The sequence below is a fragment of the Gasterosteus aculeatus genome, chromosome 9, assembly GCF_964276395.1.
Source record: "Gasterosteus aculeatus chromosome 9, fGasAcu3.hap1.1, whole genome shotgun sequence".
In the NCBI taxonomy this organism is placed as follows: domain Eukaryota; kingdom Metazoa; phylum Chordata; class Actinopteri; order Perciformes; family Gasterosteidae; genus Gasterosteus; species Gasterosteus aculeatus.
In genome coordinates, this window is record NC_135696.1 from 16,262,612 (window position 1) to 16,279,680 (window position 17,069).

Here is a 17,069-nt window from a genome sequence, read left to right on the forward strand (position 1 = left end):
TACTTTGCAATGTTGAAGAAACACCAAAATGTGGAAAACGGTTTAGTACATTTCTTAAGAGCCGATGAGGATTCAGGAGCTGCACAGCCTCTGGTTCCTCAGCTCCTCTGTTCAGTCTCTGGTCCATTCAGGACCCCCAAGCTATCCGATTTTAGACGGGGGCTGGACATTCTTAGAATACCAAAGAGCACAAACTGTGTGGTGGTCAAGACCTAAAGAATTTGTTGGATAAGCCTGGCTAAGCTATGGTGGGTATATGCTTATTGTATCAGAGAGCCACTATGCTTCAGGATCAACCGAGCATGCAGGCGAATGTAAAAATGTACTGATGGAATACGATCGTGCATATTCTCTCTTGTGTCTCAATATCACAAGCATCAACTTTGCTGTACTTTATTTATGTTAAAATCAAAATGGCACATAAAAAAAACACATTGTTTCCACATGTGTTTTTTTCCACATACTTGTATCTAACAATAATCCTAATACCAACTACTTAATCTTCTGTGAAACTATGTAGTAATAATAATAAAAAAATTGGTATTTTTACATTTTAAAATCTATAAAAAAAGTATTTTCAGTGTCTTTTGCTTGAAGTTAGTTAGTGCTGTCGGTCTACTGATGGAATAATAGATCTTTTCACCAGCAGTGTTATTGCACGACTGAGTTTGGAACACCTGTGGTCATGCGCGGTTGGCTTTGAGTTATTAAATCCAGAAATCCCGTGACCTTGTTGACTGAGACTGATTATAGACCTAAAACCTTGGTTGCGATTAGGGTTCAATGTCATGTTGGAGATTTAGAAAGAGGGTACGGACACCAAAAAACAGTTAAATCCAGCCAGTAAATATGTGCCGTCCGGGTTTTTCCCGCTGATGGATGAGACTTACTGAGGAGGCGGCCAACAATGCTGTCGTACCCACGGGGAACCTGCACTCACACCACACTGCAACGTTCCTCACTCCCACCTTTTTCCAACGGGCTTCTAAGAAACACCATTGGTTACATCACATGATTCAGTGAGCCGTGGCAACTCCACACAAAAGCCAGTATGCGTCCACCGCGAGGTACTACGCCCCGCCGAGCGCAGGATAAGTTCACATGACGCCGCTATGTCGGCTCATGTGACCTGCGCGGCGAACGAGGCTGGTGTCATATCTCAGGTGCAGGTGAGAGCATTGTGCCACACACAGACATCCACTGCATTCATGTCTTTGACAGCAAGGCTCACATGTTGCACGTGTTAAGGACTCCTGGTTTGATACAGCGGTAAAAACGTGGATACAAAAAGATCTCATAGCGGAGGTACTATTATTATTAATCCCACCGAACGCTGATTTGACTGCTGAATGTCCGAGCGAGCGCAGTTACTGGAAAGAATGGTGCAAGTGGGAAATTGAATACACGTGCCATTAGAAATACTTACAATTGCCTCTTTACCACCAACAAGGTGTGAACACAACTCCTGCACTCTTTGTGTCATATTTCATGTGCAATAAAAACCATGAATGAAAGTTAAAAATGTATATAACCACAACATTTTATATACATATATACACACACTTGGGTTACTTTGTCTCTCAGGCTCAAGTTTGTCAGATACTAAATCGGTGGGTATCAAATCAAGTAGTTTTAAAATGGTGAAATTCTTTTAGTCTTTCTAAAAGTTGCAGGCGCCATTGAGTTTCAGGGTTTAGACCTGTCCCGCTATCTGTACATCCTCCCGATGCGGTCTGACCAGAAGGATTTCAGTCCGGGCGGGAAAATCCACTACAAGATTTACTGGTATCCTGAGATGGGGCTGAAAGTTGCCCCCTGGGAAGTATTACATATCCAAATAAATCTGCTACAGCTAATAAAAGAAAAGTACTTCCTGTTATGAAGATACAAAGAAAATACATTCCACAAACCGTGCAACGCAAATTATATTTTATATTTCAACAAATCTATTCAAAAATGTTACATTCCATATCATCAATTTGATCTAATGTACATATGTTTTTGTAAATTTGTAAAGCGGGGCGCTGTGCGTTTTGATGTAATGTGGTAACAGATCTGTTGCTGACACGGTTTTAAACAGTTGGATTATGTGTCATACTAAAAAAGGTCAGCGGTGAGTCTGCCAAGCCGTAGTAGAGGACAAAACAGCGTCATCATTTCTCATCCCACTGCTTCAACAGCTCACATTTTTCATTTAGCTGACGCTTTTATCCAAAGCAAAAAGTGCAACAGGTTCATTCAACCAAGAGGGCAAAGACCCAGAACAACAAGAATGAACAAATAACAATTTCTTAAACAAAGCCAAACTACAAAGTGCTAGTAAGTAAGTGCCATGGTGACAATAAGGAGCTACCTAGTCCAGGTATAGCCGGCAGAGGTGTGTCGTTAGCTCTATTGGCTTTCTGCTGCCCTGATCTTATTGGGGAGCTCATTCCACCGTCTAGGAACCAGGACAGCAAACGGTTGGGATGTTGACGGTTTGACCATGTCCTGGACGTAGACGTGACCCTGATCTGTTGGACGCACGACACCCAAATGCCAATGTTTGGACACGGATGCGTGCAGCTACTGGTAACCAGGGAAGGCAGCGGCGGAGCGGAGCAGCGTGGCTGAACTTAAGTCAAAAAACAGTCGAGCTGCTGCATTCTGGATGAGCTGCAGAGGTCGGGTGGCGCTGGCAGGTGGACCTGCTAGGAGGCCTTTACAGTGGTCAAGACGTTAGATGACCTGAGCCGGTACCAGAACCCGAGTAGCCTTCTGAGGCAGGAGGGGACGTATTCTCCTGATGTTGTGCAGCATGGAGACGCGTTGTTGCCGTCATGTTCGGGGCTCCTGCCTCGCTACACATTATATTTGTATTTCACCGACACAAAGTAGACGTATTCTCTATTATCGCTAAAGTAGTTGGTTAATGGTCAGTGCGAGCCCTGGTAAAGAAGGCAGGTTTAAAACCCCTGGTCAACAGCCCCAACAGCAGACACAACTGTGGCTTTGCTATTCCAGGGCTGAGGACACTCGACACCCAGTGGTTCCAGTTTCAGCTTCTTATAATAGGCTTGTTTGCATGCCAAAAGGCACATTGCCACGGGGCTTTAGATCTCCGACCGCCGTCTTTAGCCTCACCCACGACTGATCATCAATGCAAACAGTAGTCACAACCTTTTTACCACATTGGAGTAAAAGTCAAAAATAAAAGTAGTTTAATAGTTTTATCTTATGTACATTGCAGTAAAGCTTCACCTTTGTGTTATGTGACGGTGATCTTTATTTTTTCGGCTGTTATAAAAAGGTTCAGACGTACAGATAAGACTGTGACCTTAGTCAGACTGCAAGAGAAACTGAAAACAAATGATTTGTTAACCTCGTGAAGTTCGAATTAAGCATTCATGAATGTAATATATTCACCTCTGGCTGTACCCTGCATGGTATTTAACTTCCAGGAAATGCATGAACATTTACCTCTGAACAGCTCCAAGCACTTAAAACAAAAACCCGGTCGTAAAATTATTTCCGAAAAATAGTAATAATATTCCTGCCAGCAATATCGCGGCTTTGCCATCATGTCAGGCACAGGCGCACGCTCTTTGACCGCACTCTCTGACCTGCTGACGGCCTCCGCGTCGCCGGAGGGGTTGGCGTCGAGGTGGCCGAGTGTGTCTGGGGCTTGTTGGCGAGCCGTCTCCATTGGCTCCGGACCGGGGCTTCTCAGCGCCGAGGTCAGCGGTAAAATGATTGGTATGGAGAGGGACCTCGCGTTGGGCGACCAAGCCGAGTGGCCGGGGTCAGGGGTGACTGCAGCCATGCGGCCGCTCGACCCTTTCTTCACCTATTTCACACAGAGAGAGAGAGAGAGAGATGCCAACAACAGGTGAGTCGTGTGACAAGCAATATGAGACAGCAAGAGAGGCAGACGATACGCCTGCAACTCCCTCGCTTATAAGTGCACAGAAACAGACTGGAGCCTTCACCCTTTGCTCCGGTTACCGGAAAACACACTGTACATTAGAGGATCATCCGAGGTGAAGCAGAGAGCAATAAACGAACCACAAAGGGGAAAGATTAGACCGACGTTTGTCTTACCGTGCTGACTCTGAGTGGGTACAAACAACGAGAGCCGGCAACCTCGGTGTAGGAGAAGAACCGCAACCGAATTACGGCCGTGTGGTGGCGAGTGCTACTCTGCATTTTTCCTAAGGGGAGCGTCAACGGAGGCGTCTTTTACATGTACAAATACAGAAAGAGGAAACTGCGATTGCTGGTAAAAGAAGTACGACTCCAGCGTATTTCCGAGGTGAAAATCAGCCACCGCTGAGAGAGGTTTGGCTCTGTTGATAAACGGCCGTTGGTGGAATAGGAAGACCGGCTTTTAACCCTGCTTTTTTTTTTTTCTTTCTTTACGCCAAATGTCAGCAGAACATTTCCATTTAGGATTGAACGTAATGGGTTGTTCTAAAATCCATGGACGCTGCCTCCATTAAGTCATTGGTGCATTTAATGGGTGAATCGTTTGGAACACGAAGTCATTAAGTCCACGCGCCTCTTTAGCTAGAACAGGTTTGGATTTTGGGTTGTGATGGGGGGCCGTTGTCTTTGTCGGCCGATGTTGATTAAAGAGTAGAGAGTGAGATTAAAAAAAACGTATCATTTCTGTCATTAGAAAGTTACTTCGTGCATATACTATACACATAAACAGTGACTCATTTCCAATGCAGTCATGGAAAGTCCAAGCAGACTAAAAATAGAACTGAGGTCAGTTTCTATAGTGTTAAACAATGACCCGTCGTGCTGCCTCCATTCCTGGTGCCGACTTTCTGGTTACGCGTGAAAAAGAGGTCAAGCCGCGCAACAAGTGCCACCTACCTACGGCCGGACGCAAAGGAAGCCCGATACACAGAAATTACCTACTTTAGAAACCACGGATTGGCGAATCATTTTACTCATTTGGAGGTTTGAATCCCAAATCTGAAAAGACTGCAAAAGTACTTTGTCTTCCTTAATCTGCTCCGAAATGAAATGCAGTTGTAGCCGGCCTCAGAACAACTTGTGCTGCTGTTAACATCTCACATCAACACAACTAGTTACTCCAAAAGCATTTGCAAAATAAACCCTACCTGTTCTTTCTACCACCGCGACGACTTTTCACTGGATGTTTCAAGATAGTGGTTGTTTGTATAAAAACAACTGACAATTGGAAAAAGAATGAAAAGGTTTCTGGTCATAGCAACAGAACGCTTTCTCCCAGTGATTTATTCATTCATAAACATGGAATTAGTAATTATCTGCCAGTGATAACTGTGCCCTTCTGCGGTCCAAAGTTCATCCATAAACATAAATGGATGCACGATAAAACACAAACTCTCATCATAAATCGCGCTGAGTGCTCTCGATGTGAAGTGTGTGTGGGTTTGTTTGTTTGTTGGCCTGAGGCGGCTGAATACGATTTATTTCACTTTTGTTTTCACTTTGTATCACATAAAGTCTTTTAACTGCATCTTTAGCGGTACGCATCAAGGACAAATCGGTGTGGATTATGATCAAAAGTTTGATAGTATAGTCTATAAACAACAGTTTTATAAATAAGGTTCGACAGAAGTGTTTGGAAAATGCAGCTGTACAAATGATGAGGAATCACTTGATGAATCAATAAGTATCGTATCGGAGAAATGCTACAGTGTTGAAAATCACTTTAACTAATGAACTGAATTACTGTTTCTTAAACTGAAGTTACCTGCAGCTCCCATATTTACCTTGATAAAATAAATGAAGCCGGAGCTGTACTACATGTACAGAAACGGTACCTTTCTACGACTTATCATGAATGATGAAATATTCACAACCCAATGCGGCTTTTGTTGCAGGTTTTATCGGTAACAATACTACAACAGAGATGGAACGGCATTCCACAGCCCATGTTTGCTTCTCACTTCGAGTGTGTGGTTGTTCCCTGCAGCTGACTGCCTGTATCAAATCCTATCATGTGACCAAGCTGCGAGGCCACGTGCACCGTAGGCCGCCCGCGAGATAACCGGAGGCTAATCAGCACCGAGGCAATGCGGCGGATAAGAAAGCATTTATTAGAAATGATGAAATATAGACTGTGATAAACACTCAGGCAGAACAATAAATCACAAAACGTAATGAGGGCAGTAAAAAAGTGTTGTTTGCTGTACCTTGTTTTTCCTCGGCCTCGCCTTCGGAGCATTAGTGGAGGATTTGTTCAGAACTTCTGCATTTTGCGGTGGGTTCTTTTGTCCCTTCTTGTAGCATTTATTGGGAGGAAAAGCAGAATAAAAGAGATTAGGATTCAAAGTGCAGTACAAAAACAGTTAAATGTGCTAGAATGAATTCTAAAAAGACCCTGGACAAATACAAATGAATTTGTTTAATGTGATGATAATCATTAATTAATATGGTTTAAAGCTACTTCATCCGTTTACGAAATTGGACAGATGCTCAAAATAATGTCTATGTACTTCTATCTGAAGGAGAAATTATAACATGTCAATAATAATGGTCGGGTATGTTTAAATACATAGTGACGAAACCTAATGTACCATTGTAGCCTGTACGCACGGATCAGCTGATGTCTTTAAAGCTCACAGAAACCTAAACACATGCGCTCAAAAATCGCTTTCATTCTGAAACCCCCCCCCCCCCTGCTTTTCCAAAACATGCCCCACGTTGTTCGTCACGTCACGCAGATCACATGGCTGGTGTTAAAACAGACTATGTAAGGGAATTTGAAGGGTTTTATCTGGGAATGTGGTGCAAAAAACAACAACACTGCACAGACAGACAAAGACCTCCATATCAGGTACACTAACAAAACTGTCTTTGTTTATCTTAACAAAAAGATAAACAAAGACACACACATGCAGGCGCGCTGCTTCAAAGCGGATCTCACACCTTCGTCCTGGGAGCCGGTGTCGGTGGGTTTGCGTCGAGGTCACCGGGTGACTTCATTGTGTCTGCATCGGTCATATTGACCTCCTGGGAAAAGAGGTCAAAGGAGGACGGGTTACAATACAAAACACACACAACAGATCATGCTTTGTATAGTTTTTCATTGTAGGTACATCTATAAAGTCGTTATGCACAAAGTTTTAGTAACCAGGGAGTCATCTAGTGCTCTACTTCTACTTCTTCTGTGAGCCTCAACAACAAGGTTCAGAATAGATTTTCACAGGTCGGCGATCCGCATCCACGCACACACCAACGCTCACGTAAACACTTGCATGGCCGCCTCCTGCTCATCAGTATTTAGCGACTGAGGGAAAAGGCGTGCTGGGAAAGAAGGTCAGCAGACGAGGGGGTGGTGGAGGGGGTCGGTGGGGGGGGGGGGTTATGCATGTTTGAGTGTAACACAATCTCATTCTGACTCGCGGGTTTCCCACAAGTCGGCAGCAAGAGCCCCCTGAGGAAAACACCACGTGTCACGTTTCAAGCCAATAAAAGTCCTCGATCGACGGTTCAAATAAAATGATTACATTTCATGAATTATATGAAACAGGAGTATAAACTGAATGCAACGTCTCTTGACTTCAACCACTTGTAAATGGATGGTTTGCTGGTGGCCTGGGCTTGGGTGTATTTTGTTACGGGCCCATTTCCCTGAGGGAGCCACAGCGGGCCGGATAAACGAGCTGATCAATGCAGACGTCAGCCAAATATAAATCAACAGCCAGAGACTCAAACCAGCCCCCTGCGGAGGAGTCCGTCCTGCGAGGCCTGGATCAATTTTAACTTTATTATGTGCGCCTGCACTATATTGACAAACTATCACTCCTCAGGGTGGATGGACGGGTGGGGGCGGGGGGAGGGGGTCACGGTCCAGAACTCACACTGTTTACGGCACATTGGCACAAAACAGGTTCCTCAGTTCTTGTTCAGCTCCACCGCATTTCATAGGAACATCAGCATCGAGGTTACGATACCTTGAGAGTGACAAAGGTTGACGGTTTGTCCGCGCGGCCTTCGGTGTCTCCGGCGATCTCAAACAGATGGCTGTAGTTCTGGATGAACTTGACCATAATCTTGTTACAGATATTCTGGTCCCTCATTGCTTCTAATCCAGGGCCCACGCTGGGGAAAGAAAAGCAAAGAGGTGAGCAAACCGATGAGAGTTTATCACATTCTTTAAACATGGCAGTCAGTCTTCTTCTCCAGGGCTCGTCCTGAGATTAAAAGTTGGTGTTCGGGCAGCCTCCTAAATCAACAGAGAATAATTCAGCTTTCTTGTCGAGTATGATGTGTGATGCTGCCGAACAGCTGTTTGAGATGTTTGACACCGGGCAGTCGGCCAAATTATGTAACTTAAACACACACACACACACACACACACACACACACACACACACAGTGCGATTAAGAGAACAGCTTGTACAGTATGAAGGAGTAGGCACTGCAGTTTCACCTTCTCTTTCCCTTCCGAATATTTTATCCCGCTGGGAGCCCTGGCTGGCCTGAACATCCCAGTTCATTACTGGAAGATGCCCACCAGTCACCAGTCAGGAGAACAGTAGTTGAGGATGATTTGACACTTGCTTGATCATAAATAGGTCGGTGAGACTAGAGGTTCAGCTGAAAACATAACGACCCCGTGGAGACGGTTTCTTACGTGCTTCTCAAATACCGGATGCTGTCGTCTCAATACAGGGGTCGGCCAAAAGGTTACGATGTGTGGAAAGGGACTCAAAAGGGATTTATTGCCATTCATTCATTCAACTTGGTATCCATATAATACTTAATATAATAGTGAGCAACTTTCACAGTGTCGTGCTTTTATCTTAAATACGCTAAAGCACCACCTGCTGGCCAAATACTTATGCTTATTACATTACATTACATTACATTACATTACATTACATGTCATTTAGCTGACGCTTTTATCCAAACCGACGTACAATAAGTGCATTCAACCATAGGGTACAAACTCAGGAGAACAAGAAACAAGAAAGTGCGATTTCCTCAAATAAGCCAATTTACAATTTGCTATAGATGAGTGACGTTACAAGTACAATTTAAGTGCTACAATTTGTTAGTCTTTAGTTGAGGTAGAGTCTGACCTTTGTCACTCACGGTTATCAATATGTATTCTTTTATTATTATTCTCATTCATTCGTGTTCTTAATTATACTTCTGCCAGATTTTTGTTATTATCCTACTCAGTTATTCCCCAATATTTGGTGTATTCTGAATCGTAATAGTTTGTCCCACTCTGAATTACAAATAAAGCTTGTTTTTCTTCACGTATTGAAAAAGACAGCTTTACTGGTTGATTATCACACTGAACATGTACTCCATGTTTTAACATTGTAATCATTCTCCCCCGTCCTGCTGCTCTGGCACATGGAAACAATTTAATATCTGACTCACTAAACAGAAATAGGAGAGAGGGGATTGAATCCGTCAGCTCTAGCTGCCAGGACGGCCTGCCTGCTTTTCCTGCACTGAGCCAAGTTGTCTCACTGTTATTTAAGGACTGCAACAAACAAGTTTTGTAAAGGTCACGGTAATAAAAAAACATTAGCAATGTCTGTTAAGTTCTGAGTGAAGGTGACTGCAAATGCTACAAAATAAGTCAAGGTTCCTCCTCTGCCCTTCAAAACTATTATTATTTATACTATTCCAATTGTCAATGAACATTGTCTGGTTATACGTTACATACGTGTATGATACAAGGCAAATAGAGGATGCTTGGGTGACATTGCTCCGTGGTTGTTTATTTTCACACCTTTCCCCACATCTACCGCCCAAAAACAGGTTTAACTCACTGGAAGACGCTGGGTCCAAACACAGTGGCGAGGTTGAGGGCCGTCATGCGGTTTTCTTTGTGGTTGCGATCCACGAGGGTGAGGAAGTGGCAGAGGTACCGCAGCAGGCTGAGGTGAACATCTGGAAGCTGCTGGAGCAGGTCTCTCATATCTGACCAAGATACATCATCGCCGCACTCTGCAGACACACAATTAGATATCAGAAGAGGTTAAAGGTCGAAGCTTTTTTTTTTCTTTTTTTAAACCCACTCTTTTCTCTGTTCGGAAAAAGAGGGGAAACTTCAGGCTTCCACGTTGGCTCAACTCTGCATTTGTTTTCACAAGTGACGAGGAGTGTGATTACTTTGGAGGAGGAAAGCGTAAAACATGAATACTTTTAGTGAAACGCGTCCACGCCCTGAGTTGAGTAAGGAGGTCTAGGGCTGTTCTCCAGCAGGCAGGGACAGCTCGGTCCACCTCCTCTCTGCAATATCTAATCTTGAGTTTTGATAATACGAGCGCATTAGAGGGAGAAAAAAGCCTGAAAGTATGTTGATGCTATTAATCCGGACACATAATTAGGCCAGAGTTGGATAAACGGATATGGCTTCTGATCCCGAATGAATGAGTGACGCAAACTTGCGTGCACCTACGTGTGTACGTGCATGTGTGCACGCACGTAGGCGAGAATGCGTGTCCGTCTAGCTGAGCAAATAGAGCGTGATGGGGGGGGGGATAATGCTAAGAGCGATCACAACTACTCTGTGAAGTGAAGGCCTGACGTGTGTGCAAAGTACATGGCCTTCTTTTAAATCTGGTTAGTTCAATAGACAAACACACATTGAGCGATGGAAAATCCATTCTTCAAGCAATTACACACTTTTAAAGGCTACAAATAATGAGAGCGCAAATTTATAGATACACCCACGTGAGAATGACATACGTCACGGAGAACAGCAGGATTCATTAAGTTTGTTTAAATAATAGTCAGAAATGTGGATTTATTGATGTGTGTGACATACTGGCTGATAATGTAATCTGTTATAATTATTTATAAAACAGTGAAAAGTTGTTATGTGGTGAGAGTGATCTGAAGACGGGGCTTTGGAAAGCTTGATGTGAGAATAATATTATAATTTTACAATTCCAGTTATATTTCATACACAGTAAGAAAGCTATTAATGAATAACGTTTTCTCAGAAGCAAAAAGAGAGAATAGAAAGCAGAGATATTATTTTACCTTTAACAGATTTTTTAATTAACTAGTAAATGATTTTCTATAACAAAGATCCAATTCCCAGAACTCAATGTGATGTCTGTTACGGGATCGTTTTAACCATGTCACACTTATTTAAAACAAATGTAATTTAAATTCAAAAATTGTAATATTCAACATGTTGTAACCAGGAAATATGAGTCAGTCAAAAAATATGAATTGATCATCAAAACTAACTAATGGTGTGAAGTTGATTGAAGTTATTTCATTCAGCATTAAGCCATACCATCCTTACTGACATGTACAATGTACAATACATGAGGAAATCTATTGGTCGATCGATGTGTGTATCATACTATACCTCACCAATACCTCATCTGCCATAATCCATTCATCAAATTAATTAAGTTATCCAAAAACTGGCAAGGAGGGTAAACTCATTTTACAAAGTACAGAGAAATCCTCCTAGCCGTGGCCCAGTATTGCATTGAGGTTATATAACGCAGCATTTGGCCAGAGGCCCTGAAAAATAGGCTGATATTTATGAGGTCTGTGACGAGAAGCAACTAAAATGAGTCCTTTCCTCCAATTAACCCGGTGATGGAGGAGCGCAGACATTTTTACCTGCCAAATAATTCACTTTACTTTTTATGGCCTCCAAGATTATTGCCAGAAAATATCAATCCCATCGCTTCTGATTGTCATTTAGACTCTCTTTGTGCCACACACACAGACACACACACACACACACACACACTCTGCAGTGCCTTTATAGCCCCTGCCTGTTGCAGATGACTGCGGTACCAATACTATAGTTCAGCAGCTAAAGATAACTTTTCTCATCATCCAGTCAGAGTCACACCCCAGATATTCTCTGCACTTCCCGTCAGGGTTTAAACCTGTAAAAACGCATCAGCTTGAACTGGTAGGATTGTTCTAGAAGACCGAGTTGGAAGAGCAGCAACTACGTCCTGTTACCTTGGTAATGCTGTATCAGCGCCTGTTGGACGGTCGAGTCTACCAGACCCATTGGCAGGTCCCTCAGGTACCGTTTGAGCAAGCTGGCCACCGTAGATGAATCAGACTCAGCGAGAAGGTCCACGTCCTCGCCGCTCTCCAGACGCTGCTTCAGGGTTTCCACGGCACGCACGTTCCCGTTCACCCTGAACAGACCCTCCTGATGCAAAGCTGGAGGAAAGTCAGCAAAAGATATCATCAATATAATATCACCACACGTCTTTGGGTCCAAGCATACTTAAGCATATATGTCTGTATATATATATATATAAAAATAGTTCCTGAGACAGAAACCTCAGAGCCTAACAAATTAACCCAAACCAAGCAACTTTTTCATCATTATTTATTACTATTTTATAGTAAGCAGGGGATCCTGCTCTATTTTATAATAGAGCTGGATCCCCATCGTTATAAACCCCATCCACAGCTGAAGTGTGACAGTTTTAAGTCAAATGTCAAGTGGCCTGTAGCTTCAGCGGCCATCTGGAAGAAGCTGCACTCTCCTGTACTGGCATCTAGTGGTCAAATATCAGAACTACAGAGTGTGGTAAACTAGGTCAAAACATACTATTCCACTGCAGTGGGTTTTCAAGGTTACATTTTTTACCCAGGCAAGTGTGTTTAAAAATATTTATGTCTTTTTTTCCTTCACCTAACCAGTCAGCAAAGCAATGCATCGCCCTCAGCATCAAGTCTGCCTCTTTTTTAACCTTTTATTTTTATCCTCATCTGTGCTAAAAGCACATCGATGACATGGATTTTCTGGCAGGGATAAACAATATGGTACTTTTAAGTTTTGTCCCGTCTTTCATCAATTTGTCTGATCTGTTTAAGAGAATAATTTTGTATTTGGGTTGAGTCGCTTTTCTGTGTCATGATGGATGGGGTAATCTCTGAGTATTGCATAACTAAAACTGCAAATGATAATAATAGACTCTGTATTTATGTATTGTTTTAAATCAATTAATTTCATATGGACATCACAGCGGCATTGGAGTTGTTAAATATGATGATGCACAATAACTAAATGCACTGTGTTTAGAGTTTGTAGCGAAAGGCTTACATCGTCCACAGGAGGCTTTTTTAAATGAAAAAATTTAAATACAAAACTAGAAGATACAAGAGATACATCCATAAGTACACATATGTATTTGTCTGAGACTTGAGTTCTGCTCAAAGTTTAAACACTTCAACTAACTAATATATTTCCTTATTTGTAGGAATTCAGTAATTCTCAAATTAATATTTTGTGATACATTTCTTCAAAGAAGTTGAAGTAATTAAATTGAAAAAAAAAAAATAGATAAGCATAATAATAATATTTTAAGCATTACAGCGATTGTTTTGCATTATATTATTATTTCCTCACCATGCTCGCGGATGTGCTCAACCATCCTCCTCAACACCAGAGGCACACCATCCTCCAGCAGACCCTTCTCCCGCAGCTCAAACAGGGACACTCCAAACAGCCGGGTGTACGCGGCCGTCGCTGCCAGCGGTCGCAGTGCCGGCGTCCTGACCATCTTCTTCATGTCTTCTTTAATCTGAACCGCTGTCTTGTTGTGCTGCGGAGAGAAAAGCAAGAGAGCGCGCGTCAGCTCGGATACCACGGGAGACCCACCGCTCCTGGAGGAGGGAGGCGATCTCTGCTCCGTAGATATAAAAAGGTGTGCGTGTGGACGGCTGGTTGAGTGTGTCCCTGCGGAGGCCAAAACATGCACTTAGAGGACAGAGTGTGCTTAGAGCTGGCAGGAAAGGAAGGGGGGGGGGGGGGGGGGGGGCTGGTCGTGCATGTGTTACTAAATACGTGGTTACCACGCAACACCTTTGGTCAAAAGGCATTGTCAGAGAGACACACACACACACCGGCACAAATAGTGTGTGTGTGTGTGCACGCATGTAGCATGCATCATCCATAATGATAATTTGAATGGATGGTGAGCCGAGTGTGTTGAGAGCCGGGAGGATTATTAGTCGGAACCACAATTAGCTTAATTGGCCGTGTGGCGTGTGCGTACACGGCATATGACTCCAGACTCAGAGTTTGATCTTAACGTACATACACGATGTACACGTGTACCTCAAAACACTCGTACTGCCTTTCTCTGAGTAAACGCAGAGTGTACACGCAGTCTCCCTTCAGCAGGCCGACAATAGACAGCAGGGTTACCGGTTTGTTAAGCACTTTTAAACTACAGCATTATGCAATTCTGCCTTTGCTGGATTAGTACTACAACCAAGAGCGTCGAGACTTTCAGACACCGGGCGAACAGGAAGAGACTTTCCGCACATCATAACAACGCAGTTTTGCTCTGGTATCCATGGATACGACGACACCACGTGACATACTTGTTCCAGAGTCCACAGACTCACGGGCACGAGAGGCCCCGGCTACGCGTTTGACGCGATGCTATCCAGAGTTACACACAGTGATTTGACCACAGCGGGCAGGTGGATGGGGTTGGTGAAGAGGAAGCGCCGCTGTATTTTCTACCAATGTGGCCGCCTGTTCAGACAGAATAGAGAAGGAGACACGGTGGTTTCCGTCGCAGATCCTCTGGCCGCGGTGATAAAGCAGCTATCTGACGGGCTTTTGTGCATAAAATGTGGTAATAGTGCTCAGTCATCCGCTCCTTTGTGACGGGTGCGCGCAAATATGTGGATTGTATTTTCCTCATGAATATAAAATGGTAAATGTCACTCAAATGCTTCATGCTTTTATTCTACCTGAAAAGTAGCACTACGTACGTGCTAAACTGCACTAAAATACTGACATTTTAATATTAATATTAATAATAATAATACTACTAGGCTATTGGTTCAGGTGTTGGGACGATGTTGGTAATCTGTATTAAAAAAAAGGTTTCACAGCCTTAGTGATGATGGAGGTTTCTTTTGTACATATGTGACAGTCATTGTTTGAAATAGTGTTGATTCAAACAGTACTACTGACTAGTGGTGCAGGTGTTAAGCCGGTCTGAGCTAGATCTGACTTTAGACTGAACAGATGTCCCCTAAATCTGTCTACACACACACACACACACACACACACTGCAGTATTCACACTGAATAGGAATACAAGCATACATAACAATAACTTCAAAGTGTGGAAAGATTGTACCTTGATACAATCTTTTTGGGAAGTTATTGTTATGTATGCTTGTGTTCCTATTCATTGTGAATACTGCAGTGTGTGCGTCCGTGTGTGTATGCACGGCTTCTAAAAGAGTAGATTCATCAAGAATGGATCATAACAAAAGTGGACGTGGAGCTTTTTGCAGTGTTGTTCACATTTAGATGTATTCATCATTTCTGTCATCACTCTGGCACCAGCCGAGGTGTTGAATTGTGACCCTCAAAAGAATTCTTGTGTTTTTGTCACCCCCCTAAATGAGGGTTTTAAAGCCTCACACTCCCCCTTTGTTAAGCGCCGTTATTGACCATCAGATCTTCATTGTTTTAAGGTTTTTGTTAAGGCGTCCCTGCTGAAGAAGCAGCTATAGAGTAAAATAAGTGAGAAGAAACACTTCCTGTCGGTGCCTCTTTTGTTTACCAGGACAGTGTCAGCTCCCTCCCCCATCCTTCAACATTCACACTCCCAACTTCTAAGAGTGAGAACAATAAAAGGACTCTGGAAGCCTTAAAACAAAAAAGTGCTTCATACATTTCCACTGTCACTTTGTACAGATCAAGAAGTTCCACAAGTCGTGATGTGAAACAGCCCAAAACGTCCAAAACGGCCACAGTTCATCTCCTGCGTCTTTAAACTCCTTCACGTGGAGGAGAGCAGGCCCGAGCATGTGCCCCCCGCCCTCAAGGCCCTCCTCCACCCTCCCACCCCCACCTCAAGCCCTCCTCCACCCTCCCTCCCTGTGTGGGTGGTCATTGGAGCAACTGGTGGGAAAAGCTCCAACAGCAGCAGAAGAAACAGCTGCTGAAACCAAAAAGTAGACCGTTGCAGAAGTTTTGTTCTTGTAAAAAAATAAACACAATGCTTCCATTAAAAGAAAAAGTAGTGGAAAGTGACGTCATAGAGGCAGTGACTCGTTGCGGGGAAGAAGTGACTTGTGTGGACAGGAAACATGAAGCTTACACTGTGTTTTTTCCCCTCTTTCTCTAAAAAGTCCTAAAAGTCGTACAAGAAATGATCATTATTTTTAAGACCACTGCGCGGAGGAGAGATTTGCCGCTAATTGACGTTCTCAGAAAGCCCATTTGTTTCTAGTGGAGCAGCGAGCAGAAGGAGCGTGCAGCCCCGCTGCGCTTCCTTTAGCCTTTAATCACCGGCTGAAGTGTGTAGTTTGTACTCACACAGATGGTCAGAGCTCCGGCCCCCATTCTCCTCCCCAGGAAGAAGAAATGCCTGCAGAGGCAGCAGCGATGAGGGGGGAGAAACTGCTGCCGTCTCCTCTCACTCTGCTCCGGGAGTCTTCCCAGTGTGTCTCCCCTTCGCTTTAAAATGTGCCATCGTTATACTCCAAAAACACAAGGCAAATAGTCCACGTGCCGGGGGGGTAAGAAAAGGCTGTCAGTACCGGCGGACTGACGCACGAGCGCACGTTAGAGCTCGTCTCTTTCTCTTCCTCCCTCTTCATCTCCCCCCTCTCTTTCTCTCTCTCGCTTCTCCTGGGCTGAAATCTGAGCCGAGCCCTCTCATTGGTCGAGGGGTCTGATCATGTGATTAAAACACCCAAAAAACTTGAAATCTGTGCCTGCCGGGGTTCACGTGCATGAAAAGAGAAGAGGAGGGAGCTCCAGCGCCATCCTTCTTCTAACAAAGTTAAGAAGATCGGATTTATTTATTCCATTTGAAAGAATAAAGCATATGTTTACTATAACCTTTTAAGGTATAGTCCAACATTTTGTCACATAATTTGCATAAACCAAACTATTTACAATAATTTAAAATGGTAATAATGTATTATTTGTAATAATCTTTAGTAATTTAGAACCTTATAAAACATCACACAAATGTAATGTAAAGGTTGAAACATTTAACAAAAGTCATTCTGATACGGTATTTTAATTTCTGCAGAATATGGCTTATAACATAACGGCATCATTCAGCCAACTCCAGCAGCGAG

At 43.4% G+C, this 17,069-nt stretch overlaps 1 protein-coding gene across 6 annotated transcripts in view; it reads right to left on the reverse strand.

The window, feature by feature from the left end:
- fam13a (family with sequence similarity 13 member A) overlaps positions 1 to 16,780 on the reverse strand; it is a 37,471-nt gene extending 20,691 nt beyond the window's left edge. For 4 of the 6 annotated variants that reach the window (XM_040186136.2, XM_040186134.2, XM_040186135.2 and 1 more), the window contains exons 1-8: positions 16,297 to 16,780; positions 13,355 to 13,550; positions 11,947 to 12,156; positions 9,774 to 9,951; positions 7,935 to 8,082; positions 6,907 to 6,990; positions 6,171 to 6,257; positions 3,603 to 3,826 (exon numbers count right to left, since the gene is read on the reverse strand). In XM_040186136.2, the coding sequence (XP_040042070.2) occupies positions 3,603 to 3,826; positions 6,171 to 6,257; positions 6,907 to 6,990; positions 7,935 to 8,082; positions 9,774 to 9,951; positions 11,947 to 12,156; positions 13,355 to 13,550; positions 16,297 to 16,323 (1,154 nt within the window). In that variant the 5' untranslated portion in view covers positions 16,324 to 16,780. The remainder of the gene's footprint in view (positions 1 to 3,602; positions 3,827 to 6,170; positions 6,258 to 6,906; positions 6,991 to 7,934; positions 8,083 to 9,773; positions 9,952 to 11,946; positions 12,157 to 13,354; positions 13,551 to 16,296) is intronic. The other 2 variants (XM_078109103.1, XM_078109102.1) reach the window with 1 other exon arrangement.
- Between the last annotated feature and the right edge of the window lie 289 nt (positions 16,781 to 17,069).